Genomic DNA, 16,667 nt, shown 5'->3' with positions numbered 1-16,667 from the left:
AATACGGTTTTTTATTTTGCATACATACTTATGTATGCAATGTACACATACATACTTATGTGGCGATTACTCCACCGACAAGAGCGCAGCTCTTAAATAAAGAGAGACTGATGTGTATAAACTCACGCCTATTTCCCACCATCCAGGATTCATGGGAGGCAATTACTCCCCCTGGGCGACAGACTGGGTCATGGGTGGACACTGCAATTTTATCTAATTCTCTACGGAGATAGACTGAGGTTGTCTGCGCTGCGACCTGGTGACCCTCTTTTTTCACGGTGGTGACGATTTATACATATTTGAGTCAATATATCTTATTGCAATGATGTGAGCACCAACCCCACTAGTACTCCGGGCTCCACCCCACACGCGTCAGACAGAGTACTGCGGGGCGGAAGGCAAGAGGGAAACCACTGCCCTATTTTTCTCTAAAAAAGTAGCATGGAGAATGCTACACCGACAAGAGCGTGGCTCTTAAATAAGTGATGATTATGTTATATTAAGTGTGCTGAGAAGGAAAATTGACTTTTTATCTACAGGAAAAGACCCATGTATTGTTTAAAAACATTTATTTATAAATTAGTATATAAAAGCATACAATACAATAACTTAAGCTAAGAAATGCACGGATTGGTACGTTCCTTATTAAATAGCTTCTGATTTTAAATTTTTTGGTAAAAAATCTTTTTAAAAACACGAGTATAATACTATGTATGTTATTTGCACTTCGATAGCTCATCAATTGTACATTGACGAACTTAAATGCGAGATCTATAGCAAAAGCACGAATATATTACCACCTATCGTATAAGTTCGTATATAAATGTATGGAAGTACGAACAGCGCCGCCCTGCGGGCGTAAAGAGAACCAATCTTTAAAGATTTCCATACAAGTTTATACGAACTTGCACAAAAATAAGTTCGTGCTTTACTCGCGATCTAACAGTCGATTTAAAATTCATTGATTCGGTATTACTAATATACTTAATCGAATTGAAATATTATCATTATTGGTAAAAAATTCGAGATTGTATCAAGAAATAAAATGGTTCGGTTTACACGCTGACTGTCCATCCACGAATATAGTAGCAGTGTCAATACTTGTTGAGTCTAGTTCTAAGTATTGCATGTAGACCGACCAGGGCATCAGTCTCATCTAATCGTGTTGCTCGTCCTGCTGCAGCTCCTCCATGTCCTCCTGGTCAAACTCCGTGTCATCCTCAGCCGTAGCCTCCTGGTACTGCTGGTACTCGGACACCAGGTCGTTGACGTTGCTCTCCGCCTCGCTAAACTCCATCTCATCCATACCCTCACCAGTGTACCAATGCAAGAACGCCTTGCGTCTGAACATAGCGGTGAACTGCTCAGAAATACGCTTGAACAACTCCTGAATCGCCGTCGTGTTCCCAATGAAGGTCGACGACATCTTCAGACCCTTTGGAGGGATATCGCAGACGGCGGTTTTGACGTTGTTCGGGATCCATTCCACGAAGAAGCTGCTGTTCTTGTTTTGAATCGACAGCATCTGCTCGTCGACCTCCTTCATGGACATGCGGCCACGGAAGATGGCGGCGACGGTGAGGTAGCGACCGTGGCGGGGGTCGCAGGCGGCCATCATGTTCTTGGCGTCGAACATCTGCTGGGTGAGCTCGGGCACGGTGAGTGCGCGGTACTGCTGACTGCCGCGAGACGTGAGTGGCGCGAACCCAGGCATGAAGAAGTGCAGACGCGGGAAAGGCACCATATTCACTGCTAACTTCCTCAAATCGGCGTTCAGCTGACCAGGGAACCTCAAACAAGTTGTTACTCCGGACATAGTCAACGATACTAAGTGGTTCAGATCTCCGTACGTCGGATTGGGCACCTTCAGGGTTCTGTAGCAGATGTCGTATAGGGCTTCGTTGTCTATGCAGTATGTCTCATCGGTATTTTCGACTAGCTGGTGGATTGACAGCACAGCGTTGTAAGGTTCTACTACTGTATCTGACACTTTGGGCGAGGGGACGACTGAGTATGTGTTCATGATTCTGTCGGGGTACTCTTCTCTGATTTTGGAGATAAGGAGGGTGCCCATGCCGGAGCCGGTACCGCCGCCGAGCGAGTGTGTGAGTTGGAAGCCCTGGAGGCAGTCGCAGTTCTCGCACTCCTTGCGGACGACGTCGAGGACCGCGTCTACTAGCTCCGCGCCCTCGGTGTAGTGTCCCTGCAAAGAAACATATCACACATCAGTAAAAAATGACACTGATCCTGACACCTTGGATTTACACCAATGAATTATTAATTTATCTTAAGTGCAGTTATCAGGAGCTCCGTGGCGCAGCGGTAAACGCGCTCGGTCTGCGATTGTTGAAGTTAAGCACCTTTCGCAAAGGCCGGTCATAGGATGGGTGACCACAAAAAAAAAGCTTTCATCTCGAGCTCCTCCGTGATTCGGAAGGCACGTTAAGCAGTCGTTAATCCGCACTGGGCCCGCGTGATGGTTTAAGGCCCGATCTCTCTATCCATCCATAAGGAAGGGCCGTGCCCCAGCAGTGGGGACGTTAATGGGCTGATGATGCAGTTATCAATCAGTTGGCCATTATAGACGGCGATACGGCTTACCACCTATCACGTTTGTCTACTGATTTGACTAGTTCTAAACTAGCCTATTGAAACCGTATTGAGGGGTGCAGTGTTATAATGGACGTGATTCCTGCAGACACCTAATTTTACTTTAAGTTATACCTGTCATTTTCTTACCCGCCGACACGGAAAGGGACGGATGATTGACAGCTCTTAATTTTAGGAAGAATGAGTAAAGAATGAATAACCCGGGCGTAAAAGGTATCTCGCTGGTATGCAAACCGTTTGACGTGTGCTGTCAACATAATTCTGTCGGGTTATTAGCCAATGCAATTTTTTTATAGGTTGTGTCAGATTTGTGCTTAAAATTGATGTGTGTTCTATAAATATTATGCTTATCGATTACTCGTCCCTTTCCTTTTCGGCGGATAAGAAAATGACAGATATAACTTAAAATAAAATTGGATGGTGTTTACAGGAATTATCACGATTGCGGTCCTTGGCCTTTTCGTACCTTGGCCCAGTTGTTGCCGGCGCCGGACTGGCCGAAGACGAAGTTGTCTGGGCGGAAGAGCTGGCCGTAGCCGCCGGAGCGCACGGCGTCCATGGTGCCCGGCTCAAGGTCGAGCAGGATGGCGCGGGGGACGTACTTCCCGCCGCTCTCCTTCGTCGCAACTGTTGACAACAACGATATACATATTTACACATGCATGAAGTATTTAACGAGAGTGGTGGAAGCGAAGGTGTGTCAAAATCGTAGTAAATTAACCTAACGAAATGGCTTATAAACAAATGTTATTATAATTTGAAGGAATATTTTAAAAATAAAAATAATTAAATTTTGTGTGTGTTACGTCACGCCTATTTCACGGGGTAGGCACATACCTCGGAATTCCACTTACTACGGTCAAGATAAATAATCCTACTAGAAACTTTCCAACCGCGACTTTTGGTACATAAATGATACCGTGAGTAACGTAAAAAATATGCTATATCCCACAGTATTTAATGAATAACGCTGTTCTATATTCAGCGATAAACTTTTCGCAAAGACTTCTGTTCACAGTTGTGAAAAACAGAAGGTACTTACGTAAGTAATCAACGGGACAACTCGCCGCGAGGTGTACAAACACTTTAGTACCATGTCACATTAACTTTTTGACAAATTGAAGTGTAAATCTTACTAAAATTCCGAATACGTTAATGTGACAGGGTTTAAAGGGGAAGCATGGTAATGCTCATGAAGTCATGACATGGCTGTACACCATAGTAAATCTGTGCTAATTATATCCTTCTCTTTCCCCCAGTCTGCCATAAAAGCTTCATAACAGATACTTTTTTGCTCAAATAGTGTTAAAATAAGTGTATGATATTCGCAGTGATAAAGTCAGAGTACTTAATGATCGGTGGCGAGATATAACAGTACCGCGACAGTTAGTGCGGTCGAGCGTGCAATGCGCCTGCGCAGGTGGTCGGTACTGCACTGTAGTGGCCGAGAGGATGTTATGTTATATTGGATGGATTTTACGCCAAATTTTTTACGAAAAATAAGGAGTAGAAAAGGGCGGTTAAGATCCGGGTGTCAGACCGGGCATGCACCACTGAAAAAAATACCATACAAATGTAAAAATACTGCAAACGTGAAAAACTAGTAAAAATCTGTCCAAATTCCGTAGGTTTCTTTGATTTTAGCGTCGTAGCGTCGAGCGTAGCCTGAACGGTCTCTGCCCATCTAATCTTATTCTTATCGTGTGGCTTGTAAGGTGGAATACCAATCAACCAAAAAAAGTCATCTAATAATTTATGTTCTTTTAATCTGTCTATCTGAGTATACCATACAATATTTTTTCCCTAGACACCTAAAATGTGAACTAACACAAACTTACTTGTAATTACCAACGGTTTCCCAAGATACAGGCTCCGTCTAGTTTGAGAACCTCCATTCAATTTGTTAAAACTTATTTTGCATCATTTCTGTTACTCATAAGCACATTTTTGATTTTTAAACAACCCACAGATGGACCTTAATCCTTTGAATTCGCGCTATCATCCAATTATACCGTTATTGTCACAATGATTATGACGTTATAACAATTATGGCGAATGACCTGTTAAGTATGGTTTACGGGGCCATTGGCCCGAGACGGTAATCTTCTAATTTGTGTTAACTCTTTTCGGGGATAATCTAGTTCAAATAATCTAGGCCTATTACAGAAACGACATGTAACCAGGAGGTCCTAAGTGCAACCAGTTAATTTATTACTTTGCAAGAAACTGATTGGAATTTTGCACCTTATAGTAAGTAGTAACCGAGACCGACGAATTAACGTGCCTTCCGAAGCACAGACTGTAATGTACCTAAATATGGAGTAAATATATCTCCCGACACGAGCATATTAAATTGCTTACTGGGAGGTCCACAATTTCGATATTGTACTGGAGAATACCTACTGGAGATTTTTTATTTTTTTATTTATTAATATACTGACCAGAGGCCTCATTGTAGTATACAGAGATCCTCTCGAGCTGCAAGTCGCTGGTACCGCGGTACACGCCGGCGGGGTCGATACCGTGCTCCTCAGAGATTATCTCCCAGAACTGAGGACAAAGGTAGGAATAGGTTAGTTAAGTCATAGTCAACCCTACTAATAGTATCATGTGAAACTGTCTGTCTGTTCGCTCGTTTTGGCTCACGCCAAAACTACTCAACCGATTTTGATGAAATTTAGTACAGATAGATTAGACTTTTATATAGAACCCATATATATAATTAAAAAGAAAAAACTTATTATACCGAGGGGGTGAGGTAAACCTAGCTCAGTCGCTGGTGGGGAGCGGAGAGTTACCGTTCTATACGTAGTATTATTCCTTATTCTAGGTTAATTAATAGTAAGGACCTTTTTTCTTTTTCAAAATGTTATTTATTGTACTCTGGTCTTATCTGCCTAAAGGTTAGGTCAGGTAATAAAGCCTTGTTTACATAAGTTTTGCGTCCTTTTACTGCAGAGACCGTTCCCAACGTGGGAACATTCCGTACGGCACATAACTGCTCGTAAACCCATTTTTGTGACTCATAACCGTAAAACCCTAACGTGTGCTCCATACCCAGAGGAGAGGAAACATGTCCGTACGCCGTACATGTCTCAACTTGCCCTATTTGCCTGGTTAGAGGTATTCGTAAACTTAAAACATTCAAGAGGGATCTATCCAACATTCGTCAATCATGATTTAGGATTAAAACATAAATTCTCCTTCCGAGAAACTGTGAAAACATACTTAGGTACAATACAAGAAATAAAAATAAAATTGCTATTCAAAATTCTAGATTAAGTAAATTAAATTCATCATTTTTGGGGTTTTTACAATAAAATATTAGATAATATTTTAAATTTGTCAGAAAATAAATTTAAAGCTCATGTGAAGCTTACTTTATGTAAAAAAGCTTATAAGATTAATGATCACCTAAATGATAAAAATGTCTGGTACCTATTGAATGTGTTCCTCTAGTTATTAAATAACTTATAATGCAACCCTCATTGATTTAAAAGATTTGTTGCTGTTGCAATTTCTTGTCATTTCTTCTCCTCAGCCATAACACCTTGCGAAATGACGTAAATTCCAAAATGTTTAATTGACCTTCAACAAGTTTATCCCTGGTAATAACGTTGAATAAATGATTCTGATTTCTGATTACCTTATTATTACTGAACTACGATCGTTATTGTAGGGTCGTATGCTGATTAACGGAATACCGTGGAGATACAACGGTAAAACCACGATCACACCATAGACAACATTAGAATAGAATAGAATAACTTTATTCCCAAAACAGTGAAGGTTACAAAAGCATGTACATAAATTAAGATTAACAATTTGTGACTTGTAGCTAACACTGCCTAGGGAAATGGGACTGACTCAGCATATTGTTGCTAAGAGTATGGTAGGAGTATCCACTCTCACCAACACTGATATTCCGCCAGTACCCAAATTACTTAAATTATTAGTAATAAATTATTATCAATTGGTAATAAATGAATTGAACGTGCCAACAAAAAACCGTGCCGTGAATTGTTTAAAAATGAAAAAATAAATAGTAAAGTTAACAAAGTATAATATGACAAAACAAGAATCAAAATATCTTTCAGAGTACAGAAAGGTTTCTGCTGGTGTGCCGCAGGGAAGCATACTTGGTCCACTTCTGTTTTTAATATATTTTAACGACTTTCCGACTTCCATTGACAGGGACATCATACTTTATGCAGATGATAGTACTGTAATCTTCTCAAACCCAGCTGAGAAATTGCTCGAAGTTGACATCAACGAGACACTAAATAAAATATCTCAATGGTTGAATTCAAATAACCTACATCTGAATGTACAAAAAACTAAATATATGCGTTTTTACAATAGAAAGCAACCAAATACGGAACTTAATATTCAATATAATTCTGAAATAATAGAAGAAATTGATGAAACTCGCTTTTTAGGAGTTAATATAGACTCGCAAACAAACTGGAAAGCTCACATAATAAGTGTAAGTGACCGCCTTAGTCGATATTCTTTTGCGTTAAAACAACTATCAAAGGTTGCAAATCAATCGACGGTCTTAATATCATATCGAGCACACGTAGAATCAATCCTCAGATATGGTTTAATATTTTGGGGCATGTCCACGGATAGGGGAGATGCTTTTGTTGCACAAAAAAAATGTCTTCGATCTGTCTGTGGTTTAAAGCCTACTGATACTTGTGAACCCTACTTTAAGAGGCTGAACCTGTTAACTCTATCTAGTTTATATGTTCTAGAAGTTTCTATATTTGTAAAAACTAACCTTGACATGTTCGAAAAAGTCAGAAGTAAACGTTATGAAGGTAAAATCCATATTTCACATCTTAGCAAAAGTGCTCTATTCAGTAAAAGTATATTAAATATGTGTGCTAAGATTTATAATCATCTGCCTTTAAGTATACATAAAATTGATAATATAATACTTTTCAAACGGAAATTGTATGAACATTTGGTAAATAAATGTTATTATAGCATTAATTCATATTTAAATGACAGATACTGAATTGGGAATTGAATATTTTTTTACTATTGTTATTCTAATATTTGACATTATTATTATTGAATTATTACTACTTTGTTGACGTTGCTTTGTTTAATATTAATATTTTATAAATGTGTTTCCGATTTATTTTAATGTATTTTATTATTATTGATATTTTTTATAAGCATCTAAATAGACATTTTTGTGTTAAATATTTGTATGCCGATCAGGCTGGACATGTTGAAACTCAAAATATAAATTGTAAGATCATTGTTATGTTACACATGTTTCACAAATAAATGATTATGATTATGAAAATCAGTAGTATCTAGTATGCCAAGGGGTTAAATCATAATTGTTAGTATAAATAAAAATATATATGCAAATAGAATAGATTACTATATTGGTATGTAATTGGTAGGTGTATGTATTGTATTGGTGGATGCAGTATACATTATTGCCGACGAAGTTTAGAAAAATCGACCTTATTAATAATATTGCATTGTGATCATACGACCCTAATAACGATAGCAGTAATAATAAGGTCCATTTTCTACAGTTTCAACAACATGTGCAACGTGATAAAACTATCGATCGATTCAATAACTTTGTCGAAATCGATAAATTTGTATTTTCCCCTAACATGCGTGGCACGTGATTTAGTTTGTATTTTGAAAGAACGACATGACTTATTTGGGTTCACATATTAGCACCAATCGACAAAACGATATAATTATTTCGTCAGATTCTATAAAATGACCATGTTAAAATTTTACCACGTTGCGTGTGTTAGCCCTACTGGGGGGTTAAAAAGGCCACATCCAAGCAATTCATCTAAAAAAGCAATATTGCTATTTGACATTTGCGCATATATATAACCCTCTCCGGTTGATTGAGAGGAGGCCTGTGCCCAGCAGTGGGACGTATATAGGCTATTTATGTTTGTTATGTTATGTTATGCATATATATTAAAAGAAAGTGCGCAATGCACACAACTGTCAAATAGCAATATTGCTTTTTTAGATGAACTGCTTTGATGTGGCCCTTTTAACCCCCCAGTTCATTAACCTCGGGTTAGTGTCGGAAAGTATTCGGAAAATGAATCGATAAGAGTAACAAATCCAATGTCCGATGTTGAATCGAGCTGACCTATCGCGTGCGGACTGGACAGTATGATGATGAATATTGTATTGTATCTGAACGAAACAGCCAGCCGTGGTAACCCAGTCGGAAGAAAGCTTGACTCTCACTGTAAGGTCGCAAGTTCGAATCCAGCACGGGCCTATGATTAACCTATGATTTTCGAAAATGGTTATCAAATGAAGGGAAAACATCGTGAGGAAACCCGCATACCAAAGAAATGCATTTCTGTGGTGCCTCAGCTGTATTGGGCTGGTTTTCCCTTCGCGAGTTGGTAGGTCAGACAGGCAGTCGCTCCTGTCAACCAGACCTGTAAAATCTTCAGATTAGGTAAGCGGACCCTGTGATAACGGGATAACGGTATGGAGATAATGATGGATCTGAACGAAACACTATCTAGGCTGTCAAATACTTAAACCCACGTTCATCCCTGGCTTATTTTTTATTTGAAAGGTGGATTATGTATTATTCTTTATTGTGCTCCGGGGTACGATACGACACGATTCATTTATGACAAACATCATAGAAGGAAAAATTTAAGGGAAAAGAGGAAGGGATAGACCTAGAAGAATATTTATGAAACAAATAAAAGAGAAGGTGCAGGTCCTGTCCGTATCAGGAGGTGAAGGATTTGGCGGGAAGAATAGAGGAATGGCGATTACTCCACCGACAAGAGCGCAGTTTTTAAATAAAGAGAGATATTATGTATGAACGGTAACTGTCCGCCCCGCAACAATTCGCAGCTAGATAAATCTATACCTCACCACTTCTGGGTGTTACATAAAGTAAAACCTAGAGGGGGTGAGGAAAATCTAGCTCGGCGCCCGAAGCGAATTGGTGAGGGGCGGGGAGTTACCGTTCTATACACAATATTACTCTATGACTGTTGCCCAACTGGGCACCCTCAGGCCTGTTGTCTTAAACGTTATACCGGGTGACAGCCTTCAGCGCTCCCCATTTGTCCCGCCAAGTAGTTAATGCCATCTGCGGCAAATCTACAATAAGTCACGTCAAAAAAAAACTGTTCAGTCCAAACGAATTATTCATGTACAGTTCAGTGTTCCATGTGGGTTGAATTTGTCGCATTGGGGTTAACATACTGTAGATTAGAGTAGATTACAGTCGCGTGTATTTTTATGGTGTGACTCATTTTTATTTGCTTCTAATGACATTCAGTTCAGTACATAGCCAGACAAATGGGAAGCGCTGAGTGCTCTCACCCATAGCGTAGAGTAAGAAATAATACTACGTATAGAACGGCCACTCTCCGCTCCCCACCAGCGGCTGAGTTACGTTTACCTTAACCCCCCCTCAGTCTTACTTTAGTCTTCAATCGTATGAGCGCCAGACGTCACACACACAGATGCGCGTGTACGATAACGTCAATGTGTAGTGTCTGTGTGAAATGAGGTGTTTTGTATGAAGTGTCCAGGGTGGCAAGTTGATTCGCTCAAGTTATACAAAATCAGTACTTGAGCATTGCGCTTAAGATCCGGAGGTCCCGAGTTCGATTCCCGGCGGAGAAACACAAAAATCACTTTGTGATCCCTAGTTTGTTAAGTACAGACTGATCACCCGATTGTCCGAAAGTAATGATTGATAAGTTCTTCGGAGGGCACATTAAATATTTGGTCCTGACAGCTATTTAGATAGGTAAATATGTAGTCGTTACATCAGGGCCTTCGGCGGCTCAATGGTAACCCTGACAGCAGGGTTGATAAGATCGGTCATTGCCCTTACAGCTCACACGAAAGAAGAGAAGAACTAAGTAAGTACTGAACATCAAATCTGAATCTGATCTATGTTTTTATATAGTCAATGTAATCTAATATTGTAACTTTAAATATAATGATTATGTCTTATATTAATTTACATCTCATGTATATATTGGTTTTCTTCTTATCCGTGTGGGTTGTGAGGTGGAATACCAGCCTCATCCACCCTGGTGTACACATTGGTTATTCGCAAATAAATGAATTGAATTGAATCATACGAAAGCATTTCGACTTTTTAAGATTAACATAAGATATTAACCCCATTGATTATTTGATTGTCTTGTATTTACATCTTCAGCCGTCAATTGAATCAATTGGTTCAATCAAATGACAATGGATTGAATACGATTGCTCGTGTGATACGGGCATCGCCTCAATTAACATATCAACATGTCTTGAGGCTTATGATGTTTGAGATGCGACTTGGAGATATAAGTAGAATTATTATTGTAATAAAAGGCCGCGTAAGGAATATTATTTTAAGTCATTTTTTTATATGGCTTTAGTAGATTTGCCCACTTTAGAACCCTGTCGCACTATCATATTTGACATTCAATGAGGCTTACGGTTTAAATTGTCAAAAAAGTTAATGTGACATGGATGCAAATTGTATACATTTTAGTACTCGTGACCGTACTTGGCCGGGGTCATATTTTATTAAGAACCTAATCATCATCTCCCTAGCATTATCCCGTTATTCACAGGGTCCGCTTACCTAACTTGAAGATTTGATAGGTCCGGTTTTTTAAAGCGACCGCCTGTCTGACCTTCCAACCCGCGAAGGGAAAACCAGCCCGATACAGGTTAGGTCACATACCTCCGAAAATGCATTTCTCGAGAATGTGGGTTTCCTCACGATGTTTTCCTTCACCGCTGAGCACGTGATAATCATTTAAGTATGATCCAAACATGAATTCGAAAACAAATTCGACAATCATTGGTTTAGGTCTGTGCTAGATTCGAACTTGCGACCTCAAAGTGAGAGGCAAACGTTCTACCAAATAAACTTGCTAATTCTTTTCTGCCAAATACCAGCTGAGGAATATACCCCGTAGTTTTTATTATATAGGGAAGTTGCACGATTTAAGAAAAATATGTACTTATTGCAATCGTTTCTTTTTTGTCTTTCAATTATTTTATTTTTTACATTTTTCCTCGCCTTATGGTTGTCTGCAAGAAATCGTTTTAAGCGATAAGGCCGCCATTTCCCATGTACTTAGTTAAGATTCTTTTTGTAATTATTTCTTTTTATTTTGGTGCAATAAAGTGTATTTGTATTGTATTGTATTGCAATGGGTAGCTAAAAAAAAAAATATTTTAGCGCGAATCAATCTTACCTGTCACCCTTTCCCGGTCAAGCACAGTTCTAACCCCATGTCGCAGTTCGTAAAAGTAATTAGGGAAGCCGTAGCAACGCCTACCGGTCATTGAATCACCGGTAGACCGCACCGGTACCGGTCAAATTACCGGAATTCGGATCGATCATGCTTTCACTCTAGTCTAGACTTTTGAAATTGGACTTTTAATATTCAGTTCTATTGATCGCTCTATGCTCTGTTTGTTATTGTTAAAGTTCTTTTGAATTGAACTAGATTTTATGTCTGCGTTGTTCATCGTAACTACACTGGCCTGTAAAACTAAGTGCTTTACACCCCGCACACTACACTTACACTACACCTAAACTACACTTTATTACAATAAAAATGAAAACCAAAAGATACCTACGGGACTGAGAAGCTAACGCATAATTCAAGAATTTTTACTATAGTTACACTAAGTAATTAAGTCATCATAACTAATTTAAGAGCCACGTTCTTGTAGGTGTCGCATCCTTCATGCTACTTTGTAGGGAAAAATAGAGCAGTGGTTTCCCTCTTGCCTTCTGCCACTATCTAAGTATCTTATTATTTTTTATTGTTTTAGCTGCCAGCGTTTTGGGCGCTCTGCCTCAGTGGCGCGCTGGAAGCTATTCTATTTATAAAAAGCTGGTGTTGTTTTTATTCTTATTTTTCAGTATTTATATCCGAATACTTTATTATTTATAAAAAAATTGTAATATTGAAGAATAAATTAAGTCTTTTTTTGCATGCAAATCCAACCTAAGTAGGTAATTAGTTTTGCAGTTCACTCTTAAAACAGTTAAGGAGAACAATAAGTTACTTCTCGATTCTGAAATTGTAAACCTAATAAGGTGAAAGTCAATCTGTCAATCTACGTAAATTCAGTGAAAGCAGTCCGTGAAAGCATTGACGAGTGCTTGACAATCGACGACCCGTGAAATCTTTGAGCTAGAATTGGGTATTATATCCTAGGTGAAAAACAAATTAAGAAAATGTATTTACTTAATAAAGACACATCTAAAACTAACAAAAAGCATTTTCTTTTTTCTATATAATCAAGAAATAATCCTGTGATTGGCCGAAACTTGCAATTCCTATAAATTCATAGATATTTTAGCCAACCATAGGATAGGATCTATCTGTCATGATAGAAACTGAATTATGAACACCCCTCTGGCTTTTATGAGCCGCCTTAAATACAGATTACTCGCTAACAAAACTAAGTATATCAGTAAATCCCTCTTTCAAAGTATCAAGACACGAACTTCCTTTTTAGTCCTCACGTCTCCCAGAGCTTAGTATTTTGAAAATAGAATAGATTTTATTTTTCCTTATTGCAGTGCGGTCGCTGACAGGCGCATGCGACTGCAGCGCATCTTATTTTGGATCGTCGCCATTTATAAACTGTAACCCTACCCGTTGGCCAGTTCCACACAAAGAGTCTTTTAAGAGGCAGGGATCGGGATTGGTTTAATATTTTTATTTAAAGAATTCCACCAGTTATATATCGACGCCATTGAAAACTACATAAGCGCGTTTTTGAAAAATACCATTCTGATGTGAATCTCTTTAACAAAAACTCAATTTATTTCAATTAAGTAATTTCATTCCGGATAAAAATTGAGACCATTTCCTTGATAAATTGTGTCAATCTGTCCTTTTTAGAACTGGGCACCCTCAGGCTTATTGTCTTAAACGTTGAACCGGGTGAGAGCCTTCAGCGTTCCCCATTTGTCTGGCCAAGTAGTTAATGCCATCTGCGGCAAATCTACAATAAGTCACGTCTAAAAATATGTCCTTTTTAGACTCCAAACTTATTACGAGAGGAAGACGCGACATTTGGCAATACTTATCCTTAACGATTTTGAAAGGAGTTATTTGTCGACATTCCAAATCCCAAATACTTCCTTTATTCTAAAAGGATATGATCTGTCAATATTCTCCAGCTCCAACTCAAAGCAGCGTTTTATGGGCTATAAATGACGTAGACAAGTGTCTTACAAATACTTATGTAGGGCTGTCGACGTGAGGTTTAAAAAGGGCGCCAGACATTTACGGCCGGGGCCTTACAAATACACCATTTTAATATTTTATACTGAGCATAAGCTAAGAATAAGTAAAATGTAAATTAAATGTAGGTTCTAGAATGGCGACCACGTGTCGGACAACGCTCAGTGGGTAGACCCGCTACAAGGTGGACCGACGATCGCGGGAAGCCGCTGGATGCGGGCAGCGCAGGACCGATCGTCGTGGAGATCCTTGGGGGAGGCCTATGCTCAGCAGTGGGCGTCGTACGGCTGATGATGATGAAGTAAAATGTACAAATAAACGCAGAATAACGTAAACGGTAAACCTCTGGCATAACATTGGTGTCTCTGTTCAACTTAAGCTATGCAATTCGACTACAATGATTATTGTTTTCATTTTTATTTTATTTTCATATTTTAATTTAAGCTATTATTTGTTAATTTATAAAATGTAAACCAGAAAATAAAATTTAGACTAGAAAAATTGGCCCAGGAAATAAATGATGTGGAAACAATGTGACCAGTCGGTCGGTCTCTTTATCTCGCTCTAGCTGATTCCAGAATACACCATCTAATTTTATTTTATATTATTTTCTTATCATCACGTCAATTTCACCCCGAAATTTAAAAAATCTTTACAAAATGTAATATTGGCCAATATCCCGACAGAATTAAGTTGACAGCACACGTCAAACGAGTTGCATTATGTATGTCTGTAGACCAAATTAATGTGTTTATCTATATAAAATTAACAAATTGTCAATCATCCATCCCGTTCCTTTTCGGTGGATAAGAAAATGACAGGTATAACTTAAAATAAAATTACGTGTCTGCAGGAATCGGGGCCAATGACGTTTCTGAGTGTCAGAAGACATAGGAAAGTGCGATGCGCGGCCAGACGTAGTTCAACCCTTATGAGGAACAGGGGGGTTAAAATGGCCACATCAAAGCAATTCATCTAAGAAAGCAATATTGCTATTTGACATTTGTTTGCATTGCGCACTTACTTTTATATGCGCAAATGTCAATTTGCAATATTGCTTTCTTAGATGAATTGCTTCGATGTGGCCATTTTAACGCCCCTGATGATGCAGCCCTAAAACAAACGTTGTCTTAGGCAAGTACCAATAGAATGATGAGAGGAAGTATACTATACTCGGCTGAATACCAGATGTCTTGTTGATGGACGTTTAACATACCTATAAAGTACCTACGAGTGATTGAGAGCTATTTTGAGGCTTCAACAAAGAACAAAACCGTTATAACCTTTACATAAAAGGTTATTATAAAGTTAGTGATTATTTAGAAGATATGAATGCATGGGATTAACTGTCTGAGAACTGATATTAGGCAGCTAAATTACTCAATTGTATAAAAATATTTTGTTTATTTTTTTTAAAAAAGAACGTCTAGGGCCCTGTGCAGAGGTTTTTCTTGTAGCTTCTTTTCCCCGGCTATACAGGTTGTGAGAAGCTGCAGTAGTTTTAGGCGGATGAGACCTTAATTATGTAAAAATTGACGATTCAAAGTGTAAATATGTTACTATGAATAAAGATATTTTTGAATTTGAATAAGTTTCTCTGTGCAACAGCTAACAAAATACTCTAATAAGTTAAGGTTACTGACTATAATGCATTCCTGCAAAGTAACGCTGGTTTTATTAGATTTTAGCTTTACGGATAATCTAGAAAAGTATCTAAGTACTTAACATAATTAAATCGACTGGTAATTTCTCTACTCTTACCTACTCTTTATGATAAATTACTCCCACACAACAGAACAATAGGTTAGTTTCTAACTAGTGTAAGACTTTACAATGTTGGGGTGTGAGTTGCCCCTATAGAGGTTGTCTTATAATGAGATATTAGTTTCCCAGGGCGTGGAAATAGGCACCTAACTCAGAGAATAGGGGGAGAATAAGATTAAAATGTTGGGCGCCGTATAGAAGATCCCCTCCTATTACAAACAAAGCCAAGGTATTGGAAATAATAAAGATTTCACTTTTAACAATGGTATATTTGGTTCAACAATTTCACAATGAAATAATATGAAGTCAGTCGGTTACAAACCATCCTAATGTAAATTAAGAAATAAATCTATTACTATAACATGATATCTTAACTTAGTATTATTCCTATGAGGAAAAGTAAAGTGTCAGGACGGCAGGTCCTGACAAAAGGCATGGAGTATGTACTGAGGATAAATACTCCATGTATTAGTAGAAAATCATCTTGAGAGCATAGCACTATCCATAATAAGTTAAATTAATCATGAAGAAGAGATATTTAGATGGTATCCAGAGATTTTAACACCAAACTGGAATTATGTACATTAATGACCGCAGCAGGAACTGACCCTGACGGCAAAAGCAGACAATGAACACAAATGGTAGTCATGGCTGGGGAGCTAGACCCTGAAGGAAGACTTTGAAGTTGATTTTTGAAGTTAGTCTTTACAGTTGATCATTCTAGTAGAACTTTAACACTGGACTCTGCCGGTGGACTTTGACCCCTGTAACAAAATGACATGTTACAGCTCTGTCAACCCCGTTACGACGCGGAATTAAAGGTAAAAACACTCACCACATCACGTGGGACGATATTATAACAGCATTCCCCCTAGTCGATGGACTAAACCATTGTTTTTATACTGAAAGAAAGAACGTGAGGTTAGGTCATTGTCATGAACATTATGTAGCTCATAATTGCCAACGTTCCACGATAATAACCATCAAAACACTCACCAGAAGACTTCACCATCCTTTCCTCATAAT

General features: G+C 38.5%; 1 protein-coding gene across 2 annotated transcripts in view; it reads right to left on the bottom strand.

Moving 5' to 3' along the window:
* Positions 1-552: 552 nt before the first annotated feature.
* Positions 553-16,667, bottom strand: part of LOC126376588 (tubulin beta chain-like) — a 39,926-nt gene continuing 23,811 nt past the window's right edge. For both annotated transcript variants that reach the window (XM_050024076.1, XM_050024077.1), the window contains exons 2-4: positions 5,052-5,160; positions 3,077-3,237; positions 553-2,203 (exon numbers count right to left, since the gene is read on the bottom strand). In XM_050024076.1, the coding sequence (XP_049880033.1) occupies positions 1,157-2,203; positions 3,077-3,237; positions 5,052-5,160 (1,317 nt within the window). In that variant the 3' untranslated portion in view covers positions 553-1,156. The remainder of the gene's footprint in view (positions 2,204-3,076; positions 3,238-5,051; positions 5,161-16,667) is intronic.

Source organism: Pectinophora gossypiella, chromosome 21, assembly GCF_024362695.1.
Source record: "Pectinophora gossypiella chromosome 21, ilPecGoss1.1, whole genome shotgun sequence".
Taxonomy (NCBI): Eukaryota; Metazoa; Arthropoda; class Insecta; order Lepidoptera; family Gelechiidae; genus Pectinophora; species Pectinophora gossypiella.
This window is presented reverse-complemented; position numbering and strand designations above follow the sequence as displayed.